General features: G+C 36.0%; 1 protein-coding gene across 6 annotated transcripts in view; it reads left to right on the top strand.

Moving 5' to 3' along the window:
* Positions 1-26,095, top strand: part of PIBF1 (progesterone immunomodulatory binding factor 1) — a 121,847-nt gene that overhangs the window by 59,464 nt on the left and 36,288 nt on the right. For all 6 annotated transcript variants that reach the window (XM_065678127.1, XM_065678123.1, XM_065678124.1 and 3 more), the window contains 4 exons: positions 12,809-12,974; positions 16,059-16,209; positions 19,215-19,305; positions 23,655-23,757. In XM_065678127.1, the coding sequence (XP_065534199.1) occupies positions 12,809-12,974; positions 16,059-16,209; positions 19,215-19,305; positions 23,655-23,757 (511 nt within the window). The remainder of the gene's footprint in view (positions 1-12,808; positions 12,975-16,058; positions 16,210-19,214; positions 19,306-23,654; positions 23,758-26,095) is intronic.

Below are 26,095 nucleotides of genomic sequence, written 5' to 3'. Positions count from 1 at the left end.
CGCCTTGAACACCGTCAGGGATGGAGCATTCACAACCTCATTGGGCAACCCATTCCAGTGCCTCACCACCCTTACAGTAAAGAATTTCTTCCTTATATCCAAGCTAAACTTCCCCTGTTTAATTTTTAACCCATTACCCCTTGTCCTGTCACTACATGCCCTAATGAAGAGTCCCTCCCATCATCCTTATAGGCCCCCTTCAGATACTGGAAGGCTGCTATGAGGTCTCCACGCAGCCTTCCCTTCTCCAGGCTGCACAGCCCTGACTTTCTCAGCCTATCTTCATACGGGAGGTGCTCCAGCCCCCTGATCATGCTTGTGGCCCTCCTCTGGACTTGTTCCAGCAGTTCCATGTCCTTTTTATGTTGAGGACACCCAAACTGCACACAATACTCTTAAGTGAGGTCTCACGAGAGCAGAGGGTCACGATCACCTCCTTCGACCTGCTGGTCACTCTCCTTTTGATGCAGCCCAGGATATGGATGGCTTTCTGGGCTGGGAGCGCATATTGCTGGCTTTAGCTGTGCCTGGGATTGCTCCGACCCAGGTGTAGGACCTTGCACTTGGCATGGTTAAACTTCATGAAGTTGGCATCAGCCCACCTCACAAGCGTGTCAGGGTCCCTCTGGATGGCATTCCTTCCCTCCAGCGTGTCAGCGGAACCACACGGCTTGGTGTCGTCTGCAAACTTGCTGAGGGCGTACTCAATCCCACTGTCCATGTCACCGACAAAGATGTTGGACAAGACCGGTCCCAACACCGATCCCTGAGGGACACCACTCGTTACTGGTCTCCAGCTGGACATTGAGCCATTGACCACAACTCTTTGTGTGTGGCCATCCAGCCAGTTCTTTATCCATCGAGTGGTCCATCTATCGAATTGATGTCTCTCCAATTTAGAGATAAGGATGTCATGTGGGACAGGGTTGAATGTTTTGCACAAGTCCAGGTAGATGACATCAACTGCTCTACCCCTGTCCATCAGTTCCGTAGCCGCATCATACAAAGCCACCAAATTGGTCAGGCAGGATTTCCCCTTAGTGATGCCATGCTGGCTGTCACCAAGCACCTTGTTGTTTTTCATGTGCCTTAGCATGCCTTCCAGGAGAATGTGCTCCAAGATTTTGCCAGGCACAGAGGTGAGAGTTTCTGGTCTGTAATTCCCTGGGTCTTCCATTTTCCCCTTCTTGAAAATGGGGGTTATATTTCCCTTTTTCCAGTCATTGGGAACTTCACCTGACTGCCATGATTTTTCAAATATGATGGACAGTGTCTTAGCAACTTCATTCACCAGCTCCTTCAGGACCCACGGGTGGATTTCATCAGGTCCCATGGACTTGTGCACATTCAGGTACTTAAGATGATCTCGAAGCAGATTCTGTCCTACAGTGGGCCTAAGGTCATCTTCATTCTCACAGTTCCTGCATCTGCCTTCCAGGACTTGGGTGGTATGGTCACAGCATTTGCCAGTGAAGACTGAGGCAAAGAAGTCATTGACAATCTCAGCATTCTTCAAATCCAGGGTAGCCAGTTCTCCTGATAGCTTCTGGAGAGGTCCCACGTTGTTCCTAGTCTGTCTTTTATTTTCAGTGTAACTATAGAATCCCTTCCTGTCTTGTCTACAAGTCCCATGAGGAGAAAAAACCCATAAGAGGAGACATTTATTCTGCAATCCACTACAAAAAGAAGATGTGAAAATATTTCTCAGATGTTGTTATTGCAGGGATTGTGATTCTGAAGATGAATAAATAATCGTTTAAATGGTGAGAGGGAATGGAGGTATTGGGAGGAAAATGCAAAAACTATGACAAAAATATGCAGGGAGGGAGAAGAGAGCTAGATATAATTAGAAGAAGCAAAGAAACAGAAACTTGATTATTCTAAAAATTATATGTTCACTAAAATAAACTTCAGTGCTTTTTGCTGTGGCCTCTCAGGAGCCAGGTGATCGTTATATCACATCTAAGACTTCTTAGAAGGTAATCTTGAAACTTGTATTGCAGAGCCTGTTAATGTACCCTCTAATTTGTCAATTCTGACTTTATTTTCTTCTTTTAAAACCTGGATGTTATTTTTTTTCTTCTTTTTTAACTGCTTCCCACAATGCTCCTCTTCTCAAATTAATAAATTCAGGAGTAGGAAAAGTAGAAAAGCTGTATAAAAGCAAAGTTGTGTCTGTCTAAAAATATCATTAAACTTGTCAGACAACTGATAAAATACAGAAGAGTATGTTGTGAAAGCAGATGCACTCAGAAGTGGAGACAGCTTGGAGTTAACTGATTATTTTTCAACATAGTTACTGCATTTTTTAAGTATTTTCATTTTTCACATGCCTCAGCAGGTAATATAGGATAATTTGATAACTGAAGAATTTATTGGGATAGGCTGCTTTGTAGAAAGAAAACTTAAATTCATTCAACCTTTTCCTGCTCAGAAATGAAGAGAAATGAGATTGTTTCATTAGTGTCATAAACAGTTTAGTGATGTATCTGTTCAGGACTCATTTATTACTCTTCTTGAAGCTTTTAAGAGTGTGCAGATTGTGACTATAGCTCCTTTTGTTTTGGGCTGTAAGAACATCTTTTGCACTCTCTTACACTATTGATGCTGTTTTCTAGGAACATTTATCATTCTTACAATATCTTCAAAAGATTCTCTGGTAGATTTGAAGGACTTGTACCATTCAGGAAAACAATTTTTAGAAGCAATCTAGATTTCATTTCTGGATTAACAATACACACAGGTATCTACATCTTAAGACCTGTAACAAACCAGCTAGTATACAACATTTTATTATTTCATAGCTGTCTCTAAAAGTGAACTGCAGTTGCTGAGCTCGGTTTTTAAGTCATATAAATGAAGAGAGGTCTTCACGATATCTCCTTTGTTTTCCCATTAATGGTAATGTTAATGGGGTCCCAGTTGTTATCACTGCATATCTTAGACTTGAAAGAAGACAGATCCAATAATGCTCCCCTACCCATTGCTTAACTGTCAGTCATTATAGTATCTTCTAATTATGTAAGACACATCTCTGCTAGCTGTTATCACGTCTTTCCATCCTTTACTGTTCTAACAAAAACTTCCCTGAGCTCCCCAGTTGCTCTGAAGCATGCCTGATGGCCTGCAGGGTGCTTAATATAAGTTCCTTTGCATTCTGAAAGACAGATGGAAATCCATGTATTTTTCTGGTATCATACTTATAAAACAACTGCTGAAAGTGCAGTTATAGTAGTCTTTGGTACATCGTTTTTAATATTTGAATAGCTTTTATGTAGCATTCAAATGCGTATAAGGAAATGCAAGTTGTGTCACTACGTATCATTCTTGTCTTTCTGTAAGCAGCAGTTTACCCTGACAGCATCCTACGCTGTATTAGTCAAGGTATCAGGGGATGTCCAGTCTGGGGACATCTAATACGAGTAATATAATGATAAACTGGATTGAGTTTAGTTCAAAACCACAAGAATGATGGAGCACTTGCCTCATGAGGACAGGCTGAGGAGGGGGTTTGTTCATTCTGGTCCTTGGGACAACCTAGTCTGATTTTATAGCTGACCTCGCTCTGAGCGGGATGTTGTACTAGATACCCCGAAATCCTTTCCAACCTGAATTATTCAGTAATGTTGTTTTGGATTTGCATTGTTGGGATCTTATTTTAAGGGGTAATTTTACTGGGGAATAAATGGAAAAATATGCAGCAATAAGCTGGCCTCTTGTATCTAGGTTTTGTTTATTTCAAAAGTCACTGCAAACACCAAGGCCCTCCAGTACATTAATTCTTAAGGGAAAAGTTGCTTTGCTGTCCATCATTGCTAACTGTAGCATGTTTAGGAACATATCCTTGACAGATAACAAGGTATGCCTGTACTTTGAACTCAGCTTATCAGGAGATCAGACCTGTTACGTGTGATATAAAGGACATACCAATCATTTGCTAAATTATGGCAGTTTGAACCCTAACCCTATGACCTACTCTGCCAGACTTTCAGTGGGGAAAATGGAGAGGGAGTTGTTCATACAGTAGTTGCACATATCTCCTATTTCAGATGTCAGAGGAGCTTTGTTTGATGGTTTCCCAGTTTGTCCTGTCTCAAAAGACTTGTCCCTACTTTCTCATTTCTCTCCCTGTCATTTTCTGGGGAGCTTCAATGATGTCATTTTCTTTTCTTATTTTTTCCTTGCTGGTCATCTAAAAGACTCCTTGTTTTCATCACTGTATAGAATAAAATTTTAGGTTTGATATTACTAGTTACATACTAGTGAAATTTGTGGAATTAAGACCTTAAATATTTGTATGTTCATTTCTGACTGGTTTAAGGAGGTACATGGCATTCCAAACATTTTTCGTCTGTTTGTAGCTGCTTGTGGTTTTAGTACTTTTTAGATTTTGTTACGAGGAGAGAGACATGCAGTATTGCTGTTGCCATAGAATAGGTAACAAATTTTGTCAACATGAACATCCAGAGAGTGTATTTCCTTAAATCATCTCCCCATGTTCATTTATGGTTTTAATTTGACTAATTGTGTATATCAGAAGTTTTCAGTAGCTTCTTTTCAAAGTTTGTGACTTCAGATATTTATAAGAAAAAATTAAGTAGTCAAAACATCTCCTAGCTTTAGCAGGAATGATTTTATGATTTCAGTTTGGGGTTTGTGTGTGTATGTGTGTATATCTATATATGCACATGTGTATTTGGATGCAGTATTCTTTTTTAATGGTGATGGCACTAGTGTGGATTGATTAATTAAAGAAGAAGAAAAAAGTCTTTTCCCTGGAGAGGCTCTACAACATATTGGGAATATAAACTGTTTACCTCAAGAGTTTCACATACATTTGGTAGTTATGTTGAGTTTATTTGATTATCAATCTTGCATTTGTTTCAGTGTTTTGTTTTTTTTTTTTTGTGTGTGTTTCTTTTTAAGTTTTTTATACCAAGGAAATTGCTGGCATTTTCTTCATTCAGGTCATTAAGTGTTATATATTTGTCGTACACAAACCTTCAAAGTTACAATTCACGTTAATTATATTCTATACCAACCAATATACATTATTAGGGATAAGTCTGTCTACTATTCCTTGACTTTTTGTTGATTTAGTATAAAATTCAGCTTTGTTAACATGGCAATTTTTGCAAGGACTGAAGTAAACCATGAAATAAAAATACTATTTTAATAAGGTTAATTGTTTGAGATGCCATAGCATGCACAGAAAGCACGACTAAAGACATAATGAGGTTTTAATAAATATACTTTGTGGAGTTTCTCTTGGGTTGTGCAGTAGACAAAGCCATATTGCAGAGCAGGGATCCTTTTCAATCTATCATCTCAAAGTAAACTTTTGAAAAAAATTTAAGTATTAATCTATTTGAGCAAAGATGTCATTTAGGCAATGAGAAATCTAATCATCTTCATTCTGCTGCTTGTCCACATGTGTGTTCCACCTCAGTTCATCCTGTTTCTCATATTTTCAAGATTTGACATATTATGTGCTAGTGCACACCGATGCCAGAGGTAGCTTTGTACAGTGTATTGAGGCTGTGCCAGAAACAATAGAACTGTGCAGTGTCTTCTGACTGCTTTTGGCTTGATGTAGAGCTGCTTTTGTTTGAATCCTTTAGCTTGGCTGTGTTTCTCAGATTGTTGTCCTGTACTTAAGAGAATTCTGTGAAATTATATCCTTTGGTATATCTTCACTAGGTTTCAGAGAACTTATTTAATAGCCTTTCTGTTTGAAAAAGAGGAATCTTTCCTTGGGGTTGTTTTGAAGTTTTATTCAAAGAATGTCGTGTGGTGATAATTTCCTTTTTTTTGGATTCACAAACCAGCTATCTGTGTGCCTACATCTCCTGAAAAAAACCCGATCTGATAGATATTCTCTGACCAACCGTGTATGCCGATGATTTCTATGTTTCTTTTTCATACAGTTTTTCATAGATTTAGAATTAATCATCCCCAGAAGCATAAATGAGAATAAAACATTATGTATGTTGACTAAGATGTATAGGCAAAGAGAAAAACAGCTACCATTAGAATACTAAAAATTACTGGGGTTACTTTGGTCTTCTATTTATGTATCTAAAAAAAACACAGTTTTTGAGGAGGAAAAACAGCAATTTATCTTCCATTCCTTATTATATGCTTATTAGTTTCTTCAGGTCCTTTTTTTTTTCTTAAGGATGCTGTTATTAATAGCTCTATACTGATAAAGTTCAGTTAAATTATTTGAATATATTCCATTGAATCAAATAATGAAAGAGTTAACTCCATCAAGATGCTGATTACTTTAACCACCTAATAACAGTCTAGGCAAGAGACTATGAGCAAACCAAGCATGCATCAGCAGCGTTGTATTAACACAGAGTAGCAACCACATCCTGTTTCATTTAAAAGAAAAAAGCATGACAGGAGTTGCTCATCTTCTTTACAGTAGCCCAAAAGTAAACGAGCACTTTCTGGAAGTGGAAGGCTGGATTCAGAGCTCCAGGATTAAATTCTCATGACTGAAATACAATTCCCAAACACAGGCTAGGCTAGGCTGAAGCCATCTCTACCATTACTGTTGAAGCTGTGCCTCGGTGCAGGAGAGAATCTTAAATTTCACAGAGTCGTAGTCAAATAAAAGGAAGCACAATTGCATAGTCCAGAGACAAGGAAACAAAGATGTATTTCAGTCACTGCCGTCAGCATGATTTAGCAGATATATCTAAAGCAGACTCATCTTTTGTAATGTTCATTCTTCTGATTCTTAAAGGAGATAGAACACCCGTCATGTTAATTAGGTCACTGTAGCTGTCCTAGTGGAAAAAAACTCACAAAGATAGGCAGGTACCTTTATAGTAATTCATCAAGATGTGCCTTTCATATGTATATTCTACAACCCCACCTTTAACTTTGCTCTTTACCAGTCATATTACAAGTTAGTGAGATCTGAGCAACCACTAACTTGTTTCTTTCTCTGGCATAAGGCACAAAAATACATGGGAAGTCTGCATGTTCTCATCAGAGACTGCAGGGAAGAGTGTCGAATCGGTGTACACTAGGCATTAGTCTGGTTAGGGCAGAAAGAATACATGGCTTCTACATACTGAAGATCTCCACTTACTGCATAGGTAATTTGGGGTTTAGGTGTCCTGAAAGTACAGGTAGTGTGAAACAGCTGTTTGTCTTGCTGAATCAGGATGTTTGGCACTAGCACTTCCTACAGACTGTAAAACAGTTTGTTGAAGTGTTGCCTCCAAAGAAGCTGTTTTGACAGAATGAGGATCAGAGGCCAATACATAACAAATGCTTAAAATGCTGCAAAACACAAAAATCTGCTTTGAAGCAAGCAGCTTTAAACAAAGCTTCTAAGCTTTCTCTTTCAAACAGATCTTACTAAACCACATGCAAAAGAACTGTATGTTTAATTACTTGATACGAAGCAAATGCAACATCTGGCAAGAGCTTGCATGTTAAATCATGTTTACCCTTTAGAATTTAAAGTATATGTTTCTGGATTTATTTTTTTTTTTTTTTATAACAATCTAAAACAGGAATACTGTGCTGAAAAAAATCCCAGCATGTCCTTTGTGGAAGACAAATTTTGAACTATTCCAGCAAACAATTTTTTTATTGTTTAACCGATTTATTGATGGCACACTTCATCTTCTGTTTAATCATTATCCTCAGAGGTTTTCTTTTTTTCTGTTGGAGGTATTTAAATTTGTTGTTACTAAGCAATCTTTTCTTTTAGTTCAGATTAGAAATAATTTAACATATTTGATAGACATTGATGAAACAATAAATGGTAAAAAAGACGGAAAATGGTCGTAAAGTCAGTGTAGCAGTCTCCATAAAATACATGTATTTCATTGAAGAACAACATGGGTTTTGCTCATTTTGTATTAAATATTAAAACAGATTTTCAGTTTATGAAACCAGCCAGATCCATGACTCATCAGACTTACGTTCAGTGTTTCGGAAGATGAGCAATGAAAGGATTTGAAGCTAAGGATCAGAGTTCCTGCATTTTCAGTTACTTAGTGGGTAGTGTGTGAACTCAATTCATGGGAACGTTTTAATTGCTCAGAAACAGGCCAACCTGCTTTTAGTACCGAGGATCAAAATAAGAACCAGTGAAAACAATATCTTTTGAGTGCCATGTAAGACTGGAGTCTCACAGTTCGCTGCATGTGTGGATGGAGCATGCACAGTCTGTAACATGCCCGATTTTAATTTATGTCTATCTAGACTGCTGTTACTCCTCCTGTGACTCCAAGTGACACAATGGAGAGTAAAGAAAATTCTGTTCTGTACTTTCATGCTTAATTTGGAGCTGTTTGGAAGTAGGGAGCCTTAACGGCCAGACTCAGTTGCAAAAGGTGAGGAAGCTGAACCGGGATTTGATCCTCATATTGCAAAAAATATGGGTAGGATTTGATGAAGGATGCCCAGCTCTGAGAGTGATACAGGAATAGAGAGAAAGAAAACCAGGAGATGGAGAGTAGGGCTGTGGGATAGGAATGGAAGCTGAATAGGCCAGGAATAAGGTAAGAGGAAAGACAGATGCTCTGAGTAGAAGGAATTAAAACAGAAATTTGGTCTGGCGCTGGGAACAGAGGGGGAGGAGGGCAGGAACATTAGAGTACATGTTGGGGCTGGAAGTAGGTGGTTTGCAATAGGACAGGTTAGGGAGGAAATGTCTGTAGCATTTGGGTTTCTCTGCAAGTTTGGCACTGAACCAAAGCAAAGACATTTGTACAAATACGAGAGTATATTGTAATTACTCTAAATATCTTAGATCCAGAACTGACCCATCTATAGAGTCAGGATGATTTCACAACGTAAGGGGTTTTTTCCATTTTTAAACTTGAAAATAATGTTTAAAGTATATATGAAAGAGCTTTAGGTTAATATAATCAAGTTTGCAAAATGAAAAAGAGGTGGTGATTTTCTTAATTTTTGTTTTTTCCTTCACAAGATGTTATTTGTATTTACTGCTTGGCATTCTTTCCTATTAATAAGCTTAATGGTAGGATTTGCTGCTTCTTGAATGCTTAGTTTTACAAATTTATTGTCTTCTAATTTACTTTTTTGTTCAGTTACACTTTTGAGGAGTACTACTCGGGTTTTGTCAATGGGATAGACAATGGTAAAAAAAAGTATTTCTGTTAGGTAAAAACGGATTAGGGTTATTATCTCAGTACTTATAGAATGCTTATAAAAAGTTGAATATGTTGTGTAAATCACAGTTTACACACATATATGATAAAAATCTGAATATCAGCATTAGATTATGCTGTGCTGGATGTGGTTTGTAGTTACTCCATTAAAAAAACACATTTGGCTGTCATACTTCAGTATACAGATTAATACATGATTTTACCATTAAATCTTTCAGTTTACTCTCACTGTATGCACATTTTGAAAAGTTGTTTTATCGTTTCCACAATTTGCAAAAACAGATTCCTCTGATTGAAAAAAAATCTTAATACCATCCTTGCAAGCCAGAGTTTAAGTCCCTCTCTGAATATTCTCTTTTCTACTTCAGAAATAACCTTTTTGGTAACTGTTGGGCTGCTCCGTTCTAGCAAAATTCAGGTATTATTGACTGGTCATCCTAATGGCACAGAGGTGTAATGAAATTGAGACCTCATTCCAGATTATTCTTACATGTAGCCTTTTCCTGTTTTTTTTCATTAGCTCGATCTGTAATTTCTTTTTCATTAAGAGACCTCATTCTTTTGTGAGACAAAAACCTCTACTCTTTCATTGTATCAAGCTTGCTAAAATTCCTTGGTGGAGAAAAATCCTGCATACCTGCATTCCATTATTTTATTTTTTTTTCGTCCATAATAGTAATATTAAAGCATGAAGTGGTTTTGTTTTCTTTTGTTTTCCCTTAGAAACCATCTAGGCAGATTAAGGAATGTATTTTGACATGGTGTTACATGACTCGGTACACACATGCGCACACATTTGTGCTGAAATAGTAGCCAAGAAGGCAGAGATACTATCTGGCCAAGTAAAAGCAAATACGGCACAGAAACTATGAATGGTGATACAGTGGGGGAGTTACTAATAAGCTCAGCTGTATACTAAAGTCAAAAGAAAACTGACCCTTCATAACCTTACCCGTACAAAACAGGTCATGCACATGTAAGCTTCTTCAGATTTCCAAAATAAAGTACATGAAGTTTTTCTGAAGTTACTGTTCATGATTGGAGTGATAAGCTCACTCTGGAAACAGCCAGCTGATTGAGTAGACTTATAAAATCATCAGAGAACTATGCACTCTTCCAGAAAGTGTAGAAAATAGGTCCAGAGAAGCATGCTTGGCCTATATTTATGCATGTGTCCAGTGTGTAAATTCTGTACAGAACAGGCCATTGAAACTCAGGCTAATTTAGGGTTTGAAGCTGTGTACAGGAAGGCATTGCTGTTTATTTTGTGTAAAGGCAGAAGATATGAATATGTTGTTGACAGTCAATAAATACTACTTTTAGATAAATTTTGTTTGTGTGTGGCATTGCACATCAGTTGGCTGGATGACACGTATCTTTGTGAGGACTTACTCATTTTGGAACAGAACAGTCTTCCCAGGATTGTAAACAATGTATACAGCAGAACAGATTTAGTGTCATGTCTGCAGCCAATCATGTGCAGAGTGTGGAGAATGTGAGAGTGCTGAAATTATTTTTGTGTGATAAAATAAAAATAGAAACATACAGTCAGGGAGCAGTGATGAAACACTCTAAGTATCAGCACTTGAAAAGCATCCTCAAGCAAAATTGACAGCAGTACTCAATAACCTGATAGATAATTGGCATTTAGCAGTTTGAGTGCAGTAACTGTTTGAAAACAAATATTGAAAAAGAAAACTCTTGTAAAACAAGCAACCTTTTCCTGAGCTCAGTAGGCAGAATTTCCAATGTCTGCTCACGCAGCCTGTGTGGGAACAATCTCATTCATGCATTGGACTGTTTACTTGTACACGGATGTCTACAGAGTGAGTATAAAAGGCATCATAATGACACCTGTTTGTTCCGTTCCAGTTAATTCCAGTGAAAATTGCTTCCTCTTTCTGCCTTAGAAGTATTCCTACATCTGAAATCCTCAGGGAAATATTTGAAGTAATCCCTTTGCTTTTGTTAAACACTCTCAATCCCACCTAAAGATCAGGTGCTAAATAGGATTGAATTGTGGTTGTTGCAACTGCTGTTTGACAAATGTCAGCTTAACATAACAGCAGTGCTGGGTTAGAGCAAAGGTTTATCTGCAATTCTAACAATCTGTAAAGTGACTTCTGTGTGAGAAGTACCATCTTGCATTTAATAGTTATTAAAGGGTTTCTCTGCTTCAACTTTGTTAAGTATCCTCTTGAGTAAGTGTTAATTTTTAGCAGCCACAGCATCTTGTTTGCAGAGCAACTTCTATTTGTTTTCATTCTGCATCTTCTAGCTTTATTAGATGCCTTCTCATTCATCTACTGGAAGATACAATTGATTCCTATTCTCATTTTTCATGCCCTTCATGATGTTAGAGGGCTCTCTTCTTCCTTGCCCTTATGCCATCTCTTTTCCAAGCTGTAGAGCCCTAGCTTGCTTAAGCAATTTCATCCTCACTGTGTAAATATATAAGCACATGCTGTTGCTGGTTATCAAAGTGATCCTTGTTACCCTTCCCTGATGCTTTATGAGTTCTATTAAATTCCTTGTGAGATGAGGTACTAGAAGGGTCATCAGCATTCGGTGTGCAGGCAACAGCATGGAAATGTGATGCGATTTCTGTATTTTTTCTATGGCTTTCACATTAATTCCCAAAATGTTGGATTTAGCCATTATTTAAAACAGAGTCAAAGTTTTTCATGGATTTATCTAGCATAACCCCAGGATCTCACTTGTGAATGAAAGCAGTCAGCTAGGAGTTTATCCTTTTGTATATATGGTTAGGATCGTTTTTTACAACCTGTGGTTTAATTTGCATATATTTCCTTTGAATTATTTAATGCCAAGATTCATAAGGCTTTCTTCTTCAGATCACCCTCATTTTCTGCTGTCCAGTAATTTAGTATTCTATCAACAAACTTTTTTACCACTCTTCTTTGAGATTGCCTGTTAATTGTAATGAGTACAATGAATGAAGTCCACTTCTAAGTGGAATATTATTTTTCTGTCACCTATAATTACCTGATAGTGATACTCTCAAAAATATACTTAATCTCTGCTTTTTGAGAAGGACCTGTGGTTCTGTGGAAATTAATACACCAATGAGGTCTGACATTTCTTCATATCTGTGGATATGGGAAAAAGCAGTGTAGCTGGTATCTGTGATACAAGTGCATCCACAAGGGATGCACTAATATCACTTCTGCCTATCATATGTAACACATGATGGTGAAGACAGGAGATGGCATCTCCTTAGTATCTCTCCCATGAAAAGACTTCAAGTGCATCTGTTTATGCACCAAGAAGGAGATTTGCGCTGATCTAACGTGTTTAAAAAATAAGGCATAATGTAAAGTTGTTGCCATTTCATTGTGCATTACCCACATATTCAGAAAAGTCATGGACGGAGTTTTCCACATACTGTGTTATGTTGTTATAATAGTATTTAATTTTCCTAATGATGTTTCAAATACAGGTTACAATAGTTACATAGATAAGCATACTAACACCTATTAAAGTCTTAGAAATACTGTATTAACTTCTGAAATTTATACCTGTAATGGACAGAACTAGCATGTATTCTAAGCTTGGGTTTTTGAATCATCAAAACTTTTTTTTTCCTTTTTTTTTCCCTTTTTTCTTTTTTTTTTTTCTTGTAGGTATAGACAAATGCAGCTTGGCACAGAAAGCAAAGTAGCTGAACTTCTTCACCAAAGTAAGTTAAAGTCCTTTGAAACTGAACATGTACAACTCATGCAACAAGAAACAGCTAAAAATCTTTCACAGTGCCAAATGGAATGTGAAAAATACCAGAGGAAACTGGAGGTATGTTATATAAAGAGACACTGTAAGGGCCATTATGTAGTTGTTTTCAATTAGAGTGTAAAATGGAAAAGCTTGGGGAAAAAGAGGCAAAGAGCATACATGGCTGAAGTAGTGTCCCCACCAAATTCTGCTGAAACAGAATCTACTAACGAAGCTTAAGTTTGACCAGTTCAATGGAAAACAAGACTTAGGGGAGAGGAAGAAAGCAAAACAATTTCTCATGAAGAGATGTTGAAGGCAGCACCTCATTCACATGAGATACACATGCTTGTATCATAAAGCTGCTTATGTCAGTCTTTGTGATTATTGTAGGGAAAGAACATGCTGAATTCAGTATCATTACTAAAAGCTAGAATCTGCAATTATTATTATATATTATATAATATTATATATAATATATTCATATTATAATATATATATTATATATTATTATTATTGTATCATAAAAATACTTTTTTTTATTGATATACAATTCCAGAACAGATCTTTACTAGCTAAAAAAAGTCAAGGAGAGCATGGTGTGTAAGCATTGAAAAGACCTAACATTGCTAATCTTATCATGGTGGGTTGACCCTGGTCAGCTGCCAGCCAGCCACCCAGCCATGCTCACATTCCCCCTCCTCAAGAAGATGGGGTGTAAATAAGCTGAAAAAGCTTGTCAGTTGATATAAGGATACAGAGATCACTTAGCTATTCCCATCATAAGCAAAACAGACTTGACCTGTGGAAAATTAACTTCACTTATTACCAATTGAAATAGATTTGGGTGGTGAGAAACAAAGAGAAAAAACTAAAACACCTTTCCCCACCCCTTTCTCTTCTGGGTTTAATTTCCCTCCTTCATTTTTGACTCTTCAGCCTTCCCCTCCCCAAACAGCACAGGAATGGGTCTATCTGTAACAGCTCGTCTCTGCTACTTCTTCCTCCTCACACTTGTATCCTGCTCCAGTGTGTGAATCCTCCGAGGGCTTCAGCTTCATTCAGGAAAATCTGCTCCTACTTGGGCTCTCCAGATCCTCCAGGGCAGGTCCCACTGCTTTGGCATGGGATCCTCCATGGGCTGTAGAGTTGAATGACTTGGACCCTTCTATCTCTATAAGCTTAGAATTTATTATCTTTGAAACATGTGCTTTCAAAAATGTGTCATATCCTGTTCACCTCTTTTAGTATTGGAAGGGTGTCCAGTATTTAGCAGAGCAAGCTTACTTTAAAACCAAATACTTCCCCTGTGCAAAGTTAGCCCCAAAATTGTATCACTGAGTCCAGTTTTTGAGATTTAAATGAGGTTGGCAGTATGCATATCTTAGACAAATGTCAGGGTACAAACTGGACAGGACAGAATAAAGACCTTTTTTTCAAAGTGCCAGCTATGGCAGCCTTTGTTTTTTGTGGAAGGATTCTGTTCTTCAAGTCCCTGCATTTCTAGTGCTGAACCTGCCTAGGCTGTTTATGAAAAGGGATTAAAGTGAAAACAGAATTAGATAAAATGTAATTTCTTGTTTTGTCTGTATTGGGACATTCAGATCCTGGCTGATGATGTTAGTTGTCATGAGCACTGGGAGTGCCAGTTTTGATAGACTTTGAGGTTGCTAAACAGAATTTTAATTGCACAGACATGTCTAAACTTTGATAAGATAGTTTAATCTGAGTTATATTTCCATTTTCTTTGTGGATATTCATTTGATCTTGTAACATCTTGTATATTTGGCATTCAGTTCTAGTTAACACTTCTGGCACTTCTTTTCTCTAAAGGGACACTTTGAAACCAGTGCTCTCTCATTAAGAAATGTTCTTGCAGAATTTAAGTATTTGATGTCTGAAGCTTTTACATTTATTCCTTTTGACTGAACTCTTAATTTTTAATTTTCCTTTCTTATATGTAGTATCAATGTACTAAGAAGATTTTTCTTACTCTTCTAATAGGATATTGATCTTAATAGTGTAGTTACTAGTATCTTGTGGCTCAGCTACAGTGGCTTTGTGAAGCAACTCCAGGTTTTATTTCAATGTCAGGATAGTTTCTCTTCTTATGCATGGTAAAACTAGGAAACAGATAATTTATATGTTGCCAAATTTTAACCTATACATTTGTTCTTCTGTGACACTACGCTAATCTTTTCATATTTGAGTGGCTTGATTCTCTAAGCATTGTGCATTTGGTGGTTTTGACAGAGATTCTGGTATTACTGCTGTATACACTATGCATATATTTCTGATCTCAAGTTCTATATTCAACTGTCATCTTGAATGTTTGGGATTTACATTTGGGAAGTTAGTATTAAACCTAGCTACAGTACTGCTTGGTTATTACCAGAACTTTACCTGTTCTGGTGGGAATTTTTCTAGAAAGCATATAGATTACTTACTTACCAAGAATTTTCTTATTTCAGTTGGATTTCTCATATTTTTGTTGTCAATGCTGATTTCTATTTTCAAGCACTATATCAAGCTTTAGTTTTTACAAAGACCTTCATAACTTCTGTTTCTGAAGATGTGCTTTTTCGTTTAAGCTCAGTGGACTGCTATTTACATTAGTCCTGAATCTTAATAGCATTAGTCCTAAATGTTAATAGCAATAAAGTATATTACCTTTCAGTACTGAGTAATATTATTGAATTATAAGTAAATAAAGAATTTTAAGTAAATAATTAGAATCTTGTATATCTTAAATACCAAATTTTTATATTCATGTATTTACCATTCTGTAAAGGACTCTTCATTTTTTAAATAGATAACTGATATGTGAATCTAGTTAAAGCAATAAGAATAGATGCATTTACACTCTGACTGCTGTTACAGTGCTTTTCCTAATTCTCCTTTCAAATTCTTGTAGCTTCTTCAAGAGAGAGATTATCAGAATTACTAAGGCCTTAGGAGATAGGCATAAGTGATATGACCTGAGAGTGTGCAAGATAATATAGTTAAAAAAAACCTGCTTTTTAAAGTATTTAAATATTTCCTGTGCAAAAGTTTCATCACAGATTTAGTATCATACTGCTAAGCATTTTACATATATTTTGCCTCTTTCATAAATAGCTGTAATATTGACTCACTGATCTCTCTCTCCATTATTCATTCTCACAGGTGCTTACTAAAGAATATTATAGTCTTCAGTCTTCTAGTGAAACACGCATTACTGAGCTTCAGACACAGAATTCTGAGTTGCAAGCAAGGCTCGATACTTACGAAAAACTTGAAAAAGAGCTTGATGAGATAATATTGCAGACAGCAGAAAGTAAGTTCTGTCACAAATTATGCTGTATCTGTAGGTGTTTCTGGCATTATGACAAGATGTCTTGTTTCTCATGACATTTGGAAAGTATTACAGTGCCTGTCATTCTCCCTCCTTATGCCTGAAAATTAAGATGATAGAAAATATTGACGGGTTTCTAAATGGATTTGTAAATATGTATTAAATAAACTTGAATGAAGACATATAGATATTAAAAATCATCCTAGTCTTTCTTTTTCCGTCATCTCTAATTTCCTTATTCAGATGATCCATTATAATTAGATATGTTTTCTAGGATTCCCCTATTTAAGTATATTTTAAATACCAGGAAACCCTCATTGTTGACAGACAATTACAGGCTTATTAATACAGTGCAGTGGTTAATAAGAATTTTTTAATGAATTGGGGAGAAATAAAAGCTCTTCCTGGTGTTGAATTAATAGCAATTAGACATTGAGTAGTTGCTTTTGTGAGATGGATTAAACCCTGGATTAAATTCAGGCCTGATTACTCTTGAAATTTTTTTTTTCTCTGCTTGGCAAAATTTCTGTGAAGTCTCTATTCATTTGATTCACAGCCTAAATAAATCCACAAAGCAAATAATTTCTGATTTGAAACTAAGACTGTAATCTTGAAGGCTTTTAACGTGTGTGTAAACAGGGTAGGACATTTTAAGATTTCAAACTAATTCATATATCTTCTTGTCCCTTTTTGTTTCTTTGCTCCTCAAAAAAATTAGTAACAATTTATAAATAATGTTTTCCAGGTAGAACATAATTGCAGAAGCTCTGTATATAAACAGTAGTGTAGAGCAAACTATGTATTACTGGGATGCAGTGAAGTCTGGGTATCATTAGTAATTAGACTGCACATACTTTAATTTTGTACACTGCAGCTTGGACTTGTTAGAATAGTATGACTACCCAAAGGTCTCAGTCTGACCATAAGCATGTTCGCTATATACAGGCTTATGTTCTAGTTGGTAACATGTTTTTTGAAGTGTGTGTACATAAACTTGCCTAAAGAGTATGTATGTATTAATACAGAATTTTTTGGACCTTACCTTCGTTTTTTCCAAGGAGGAGGTAGAGTTCAGAATACAGAGGGTTTTTTTATACTGATTTACATTTTCTTATGTATTGTGGGATATCAGTTTTTTGCAGAACTAAACTGTTCTTAATAATTATGTATTTGAATTACAGTTTATATTCTACGCTACAGAATGTGACTTAAATTAGAAGTTTCCAAATGGACTATTCTGTTAAAATATTACTTAATTTTCTGATTTTGTTGGTGTGAAAAGGAAGTTGAACTATATAATATTATTTTTTTCTGCTAAGTAGTGTAAAAAACTGTTGTTAATAAGTGTCCCTAACTTGTAAAATGTGTATTTTACACCACAAAGTCAGGCGAAGACATGAGAGAAGCACATGCTGATACAGAGCATTACTTTGGCTTGATATTTTCAACATTTCCAAATTTCTTTATGTTTGTCTTCACGATCTGACATTTACATGGACACTGCTGACAGATACGAATTTATAGGGCAGAATCTTACTGACATTTTTGAGGCACACAGCGCTGAATTTGTAACCAAAAATAAGGATTATGACAAAGGCAGGTTAAATTATTTTTTATGTTTTTCTGAACCAGAGGTTTTAAGGCACTGGAAAATTCCCCATTATAATTAAGCCTTGAAAATCTGAAGTTCTGGTACCTTTGTACTGCCACATCAGTGAACTTTTTTCTGTCATGCTTACCAGAATTGTTTTTTGTGTAACTAGATATGTGACTTATCACAAGTGCTCTACTAGACACTTCTTTTTTTCTAAATGTTTTTAAGGATCCTTGTTTAAAATAGCATTAAAAGGGTATTAGACAAGTGAGGAAGCCATAGTGTTGTGCAAGTTGTTGAGAGAAGGGATTTCTGATTTTGAGGCACTTGAGCATTAGGAAGGATGAGTCAGATAGGACTATCACGTCAATTCCTCAGTTTGTTTCTCGTGTTCCCAACTACTTGATTCATCAAAGCTGTCGTGTGGTGCCTTGTGTTCCCTCCCTCATATCCCTGCTGCTGCCCCCTTCTTCTTATTCCCCTTTTCCCCTTCTCTCTGTCCCTGCTCTCTGCCCCTGCCTACCTCACACACACACTTCATTTTTCTGTAGTTTCTTTTCCCCTCTTGTCCGCTTTATCTTACAGGAGAGAGGAAACCCGAATTACATGAGCTGAAATACTAAAATCCGTACATGATTGAATCTTGCTGCTACTGGGATTTCTTTTCAAAGCAGTCCCAATGTGTTTTGAATCCTTAGAAATATGTTTTCAGAAATCAGTCATCTATGGGGAGAGAGATCATTTCGAATGTTTTTACTTTGCATAAACATTAAGATTCTCATTGCCTTTCTCTGAAGACAGATATGGCATTTGTTTCCTTCAGGTTATCAGAAATTTCTGATCACCACAGTCTTTCACAAATTATAGTGAGCAGCCTCATAATGACATCAGCTCCCTCAGCAACCTCAGATGTGCATGTGTCCCTTCTGGTCCCATGGACTTGTTTATATCCAGTTGGCTTAAGCACTCACTAATTTTATCTTCCACATGTATTCACAGAAAATGGGTTCTTTAGGAGAAAAAGTCACATAACCCTGTACTCCTGAATGAAACCTATACTATTAGTATGTATTTTCTGACTATACCAATAGAATGAATATTCAAGGACACTGAACTTTTGTCTTTTACTTTCATATTGCTTAAGTCTTATATTAATCAGAAAAAAAAAAAAGTTAAAAGCCTGCCACTCTTGTAAGAAATTAATTTATGGCACTGTATTGATGCTGTGAACAAAATTGTTCCACTCAAGTCCAGGTTACACCAACTGAAAATCTAGCTTCTAGAAAAATGTTTGTCTGTGTATGTAATTATAAATAGAATTGCTTATAAGTTTTTAAGCTCTTGCACTGTAATTATGTTCTTCAATTGTACCTTTCTGCAAATTTTTTTACAGTGGAAGATGAAGTTGAAGCTGAAAGGGTTCTCTTCTCATATGGGTATGGCGCTAATGTTCCTACAACAGCCAAAAGACGACTAAAGCAAAGGTAAAAAGTGCCTCCTGAATTTACTTCTTCAAGATAAAGTAAATGAAAATGGATGCATTATGTTTTGTTTTAGAATCCAGCCAGTTTAATTAACATAAAGAGTTTTTTTAGTGACTTAAGTTTACAGGAATAGAACGAAGACTAGGACCTGTTAATGTGGCTTATGCATATAAATGAGCATACACATACTTTTCTAGGTCATCTAAAGATCTTTTTTCATTGCCTTTTCAGAAAGATGAATTTTAATTATACAAAACTAAACAGCTGTAAAAACAGACTTTTTACATTGTTTACATTTATATAATAATATATCAAATAAGGTTTTAATATCCTAAAAATGATTGTATGTAGTTGTAACAAAACCATATCTGTCAGTATATTAGGAAGGCCAAAGTTTCAGAGCATCGCTATTTCATCTTTACAAATACAGGATCTGATTCCAGTTATATTTATTCAGTTTACCTATACCATTTGATCAATAGATGAAAATGATGTGTAGGCTGAGTAACAGACCTCTTGATCGTAGTAATTTTTAAATAAGTTTCTTTAAGAAATAATAGTGACATTTGAATGGATCACTGGGAACACTGGGAATATGGATTTATGTATAGTATTTTTAAAGTGTGACCACAACAAAACTTCTGTTGTTGTTAAAAGTATGTATAGATAGTATAAAAACAAAACATAACCTAAGATACATGAAAGTCAACTGCATGATTTATGGTAATGGTAGGCTTTGGCCATGCTGTCTTCTACCAAAATAAGAAACTCCACCATCATTGGCAGACACACAAAGAAGAGTGTAAAGACAGTGTAAACATGTACCATAGCTTCACAGTGCACATCTCTAGGATTCAGGAGCTGGAAGTGCAGTTTTTCTCACGTGTAGCTGTTTTTAACAAGAAGTATTAGTTTGTTTAGTTGGTTTTGTCCTCTTAACTGCCACCTTCTCTATGACAACGAATGTTTGACATGAAAAGAAGGCTCCAAGGAGACCTTGTAGCAGCCTTCCAGTACCCAAAGGGGGTTACAGGTTTGCTGGAGAAGGAGTTTTTATAAGAGCAAGTAGTGACACTGCAAGGGGGATGAGTTTTAAACTGTAAGAGGGTAGATTTCAATTGGATATTGGGAAGAAATTCTTTACTGTGAGGGTGGTGAGGCACTGGCACAGGTTGCCCAGAGAAACTGCGTATGTCCCATTCCTGGCACTGTTCAAGGCCAGGCTGGATGGGGCTTTGAGCAATGTGGTCTAGTGGAAGGTGTCCCCGGCCATGGCAGGGGGGCTGGAACCCAGTGATCTTTAAAGTCCCTTCCAACTCTAGCCATTCTATGATTCTATAAAAAATTACTGATGAGAATTAAGGGTAGATGATGGTCTGTTCATGTTTGCAACAAAGATTTATAGGCCATGTATCTTTCTTCTGTCCTTTATATTTGTTTTTCAAGTAAGTGATGTCAATATGATTGTCAATCAGATTAGACCTGTTGTGCACAGTGTTACATATTGCTGACAAAAATCATAAAGATTGTATGTAGTTTTTAACTTTGGCATGGCTTAGTTTTTTTCATACCCTTAAGCCTCTTCAGATTATTTCTCTGTAAGATTTCTTTTTATATTGCTTAAAATCGAAGAAAACAAAAAGGGGGGGGGGGCAGGACAGCAGAAAAAACCCTCCATGACTCTGTTGCATCTCTCTTTTAGGAGACTGTTGAGATTTCTGTAGCATTATTTCCTAGAACTTCAGTTCCTTCCTCCTCTGTCAGTAGTTTGGGAACTTTTCTGAGTTTCAGTTAGAACCCCACCTTATTAGATTCAATATAGATCATTTGCATACAAAATAAATCTTCTTTTGAAGTCCACTGTCTCCTCTTTAATTCCAGACATATGGGATCCTAAATGAAGAGTTCTTGTAAGTTCACAGACTGCACTTCAGTCTCTGGAACTCTGTATAAAACCACCTATTCAAGCATAGTACATTGTGGGGTCTGTACCTCTGCATAGAGGTATACTTCTGTCTACTTGCCAAAAACAACTATTTAATTACTTTGGATGTAGGTCCCATACACCCATAGTAGTATGCCTGGGACCATTCCAAAGCATCAAGACCAAATGGCCAACTTCCGTAAAACTAAATTCTCAGTGTAGTTTAGCTGCATGTGAACTATGTGTTGGCAATGATTTACTTGCTCACGGTAACTCTTCAGCTATGCTCAGGAACTGTTTGCCAGGGACACTCAAGTGGTTTGCTGACAATAAATTATCACATTATTGAGCACTGCATAATTTTCTAGCATAGTCAGAATCAAAGTTTTCCACGATAAGATGTCTTTGCAGATCAGTCCCGTTGTCCCTTTGCTTGTAATTTAAACTAGTCAAAAAACATATTGGCAAGCATACTTGAAAGACGTACTTGTGTTTTTCCTTAAATATCTGCAAATTCAGGTCAAGTTCACTGAACAGTTGTAGCTGGGAAAATTATAATGGGCTACATTTCCAACGTTGCTATAGGAAGGTATCAGATTTTCCCCTCACACTCTAGTAGCTAATGTGTAAGATCCCTAACTAGTTAGAGAAGTGTTTAATTTCTCTTTTTCACTAGATGGACTCTTAATACACATCTCATATCTCCTAAATAAAAATCCAAATAATTAGTTTGGAGAACTAATTTCTTTTTCTCAGTTATTTTTTACATATTCTAGTGCTCCTTGTAGGAGGAACTGAGAAACCAGCATCATAGTGAATGCTATTGAGAATTTAAGGATTGCTGTCATGCAAGGTGAAAGTAGAAGATTGTATGGAAGGGTAGGTTTATAACAGAGGTGAATATTAAGACTTCTGCCCAGTCTGAAAGTGTATTCCTTTTATGGAGAAGAAGGTGGAGGTTATGACTGGTCAAATTTTCAGAGAAAGTTTGTACACTCATCTAGCTTTACACACTAAACCTTACTTTAAGGGTAAACAGAATCTCTCTATTTGTCTGCTTTAGACTGCTTACACTTTTATAGATACATATCATGGTCAAGAACTGGTTAACACTTTCATAGCCATTATTTGGAGACCAACAGTCTTACATTTTCAGTTTCTGGATGGTATGCATTGAAAGTCTAAGATCTGCATTGGAATGATTTCTTCCTTTCTTCAATATGCAGTGTCCCTGAAAAATGGCACACATTTGACTGGAAGGATAGATTGGTGTAGAGAGCCATTAGTTCAGTGGTTAAGACACACTAAATAGTGGTATTAGCCCTGTATATCTTCCTCATTTTAGAGCTCTGAATTTCCCATGTCAGGTTGTGAAATATATTGGTGACTGAAGTACCTAAACACAGACGGTTACAGGGATAAATTCTCTAGAAACGATTTTGATAATAAGCCACCAAGCTGCTGAATCCTACGAAGATGCAGGATTCGTGACAGAATACATAAATTTAGACATCTAATCATAGGTTTAACATGGAGATTGGGCACCTAACCTCCCACTATAACTTTTAATTCTAATCAATATATTCAGTGGAGTTTGGAGCACATTCTACTTCACCATCCAGGAGTCCATTTCACTGGAATATAGTCAGGCTCTACAAACCATACTGACTCAGTGATCAGTAACAGCCTGAAAGACTAGGTTAGATACCTGGAAATAGGTTCTGCAACTTCATGATGAGCCTTCCTATTGCTGCCTATGGAACTATGCTGTGGAATTCATGATAAGTACTTGTGAATTTGGGCATGAAACATGCAAAAGGTTGAGGATCTGATTTTTTAACTAGGGTGTTTAAGTAACTGAACAGTCCTTTCTCTTGACTTGTAAATTAATTTGTGGATCTCCATGAGAGATTATTTTCATAAAGTGCCAATAACAATTATTACCATAATAAATGTCAGACAAAACAATTTTGCGTCTGTTTTGAAAATGATAAAATACTGCATTTTGCAGTGTTCCACTACAAAACATACAAAATGTATATTAATGTGCATTTTTTTAAATTATTTAAGGAGAAGCCAATTACAGTGATTCCCTGATGTTGCTAAAAAGTAAATCTTATAATTAGTTGAAACATTTCGGCATAATTTCTGCAACTGTTATATAGCAAAAATTAATATAGGCAATTACTTTGTAAAAAATATTACAATTGCATAACTGTGGGAATTGTTGTTTCAGTGTTGTTAAAATTTGTAATATTTTCATTGTTTTTCTAACTTTGACCATTCTGCATGTTTCGCTATGTAGTTTATGTATATTAGTATTTAAGCACTGGTGAAAAAATTAAGGCAATCAAGTATAAATGTGAGAATTTCTTTTGCATATTTTGGAAAAAAATCAACTTGAGTTTGCTTTTTATTGGCACAGCGTGCACTTGGCAAGGAGGTTACTGCAGCTAGAAAAGCAAAACTCGTTGCTTGTAAAAGATCTGGAACATCAGAAGGAACAAGTAACACAGATTTCACAAGAGGTAAATTACTGCTACAAAGAAAAAAAATCAAATCTGTAGAGACTATAAACATTGCAGAACAGCTGTTCATAAAATGAAATATTTTCTGAACAGTGTTTATTGTCTATTTGATGTCAAAAACTGGCGTCATAATTAACCAAAACTCTATGTTAAATGTTTTCAAAGTAATTTATATTGTATTTTGAAATGAAGATTGAAAGAGGGATTATTTTACCGGCTAAACAAGAATGTAAACCAGACAAACAGCGTTCTGATTTCTGAACTGAATACCAGCTAGCCAAACTAGTTCGTTCTGTTTGATAGTTAATTGTTCAATGAATACCTCATTTTACACAGCTGTTCTCCTAAATAACTTTTGAAGGTATTTCTGTGAATCCTTTTCTACATTGTGCAGTTCTTGAATCTTTTGAATATACAAATCTAGGGAATATTAACATGAGCTGCTTTTTTAAAAAGCTAATTTTTTTTTCTTTGTTACGATGAGTTTCATTTCATTATCTTTTAAATTCTGTGGATAGTACCTGAAATCACATATTGCGTTGACATGGAAAACAAATGCTAAACAAAGCTCAGCTTGATATCTCCCAGAATTAGGGTGAACTAATTTTTTTAAATATTTTTAAATTTTCTTCTATGTTTCTCTTAAGAACCAAAGAGCTTTTAGATTTGCTATTAGAATTTCTATTTGCTATGGAATTTCTAGGCAGACTGTTTCAAGAATGCAGTTAACAGTTTGATCTTTAAAGCCATGGTAATTATAGATTAGGATAACTACATCCAGTAGTTCACAGTGCAAATAATGTCAGTTTCCATATACATAAAATTAATGTAAATTTAAATATTTTATATGTGCATATATATATGATTATATATATTATTTCAGTGAAAGGTACGTGAACAAGTGAAATTTTTAAATGTTTCGGGTTTTTTCAGCCAATTTATTATGATTCTTAGGTATATCCTAGTAATTTATATATGACTAAAACATACCTTTCAAATCTTCTTGACTTAAAGACATCAGAGATTTATGAATCCAATGTTATCCTTGGTATTCTCTATCACTATTCTTTCACTATTGTTAATAAAATCTGTGCTTTATTCCCACTTAAATCTATTAGTTTCCACTTTAATACATTTCTTCTTACCCACAGTGGTTTTATATTTGCTTCTAGGTCACTGATGAAAGAGTCAGTACAAGTGACCTTAGTTCAATTTCCTGCAAAATTCCACTAGAACATCTTCACCTCATTTTTTTATTTTCCCGTGAGATGTCAAGTAGCCCTTTCTTGATCTTTTATCATATAACTGTATAGTTGAAATCAGAATGTCGTCCCGTATAAAGTTAAATGTCTTGCACACAGCTAATGCACAGCTACTAAGTCTATTTGCATCAAAATCCTAAGGTTAAGTAAAACATTTTTAAGACCTGCTTTCTATTAAATTCATATCTGGCATCCAGGTCTGAATGCTTCATAAGATTTCTTTCTTACTTTTTTTTTTTAGTTTTCCATGTGATTATAGGCCATTTAATTTTATAACAATTACTTAAGGTATTCTGCTCGCCATCCTTCAATATGTGTACAAAGAGTTTATACTTCTTATTAATGGACTGGAATATAGTTCATAATTCTCACATTATACAAGCACATTATCTGACTTCTTTTCAAACAGAGCGCAAAAAAATGTATTAAAAACTTCTGTGTTGTCTTCATCATTATATACAGTTTTAGCGTATCATAGAATAGTTAGGGTTGGAAAGGACCTCAAGATCATCTAGTTCCAACCCCCCTGCCATGGGCAGGGACACCTCACACTAAACCATCCCACACAAGGCTTCATCCAACCTGGCTGTACTGTTTCTAGGATTTATTTGCTCCCATTTTTTTCCTTCTAAGAGCTTTATGCCTGCAAGTATCAATTTTCCCCTTGAAGTTGTAGCTCCTCTTGTAAATTTTCTGTATGTCATATTTTATACTGATTGCTATCTATTATCTTTATATAGTCAAAGTTCTTAAACTTCTCTTTGCTGTCTTTACTGCATCCCCTGAGCTAAGACAGACTTTAACTCTAAGCTATCATGTCTTTTTTTTTTTTTTTTTAAGAGCAAACTAGAGACCCTATAGACTACAGCTTGCTCAGGTAGTCCATTATTAATTTTTGATTGACAGTTTCTTCAGTCATTTGGATGAAATCTAGCACATGGATTAAGAGTTGATGCCAAAGTGATTGGACCAACTTTTCTTTATTCTGTGAGGGTGGTGAGGCACTGGAACAGGTTGTCCAAAGAAGTGGTAAATGCTCCATCCCTGGCAGTGTTCAAGGCCAGGTTGGAAGGAAC

Source organism: Lathamus discolor, chromosome 4 (assembly GCF_037157495.1).
Source record: "Lathamus discolor isolate bLatDis1 chromosome 4, bLatDis1.hap1, whole genome shotgun sequence".
NCBI lineage: Eukaryota > Metazoa > Chordata > Aves > Psittaciformes > Psittacidae > Lathamus > Lathamus discolor.
This window is presented reverse-complemented; position numbering and strand designations above follow the sequence as displayed.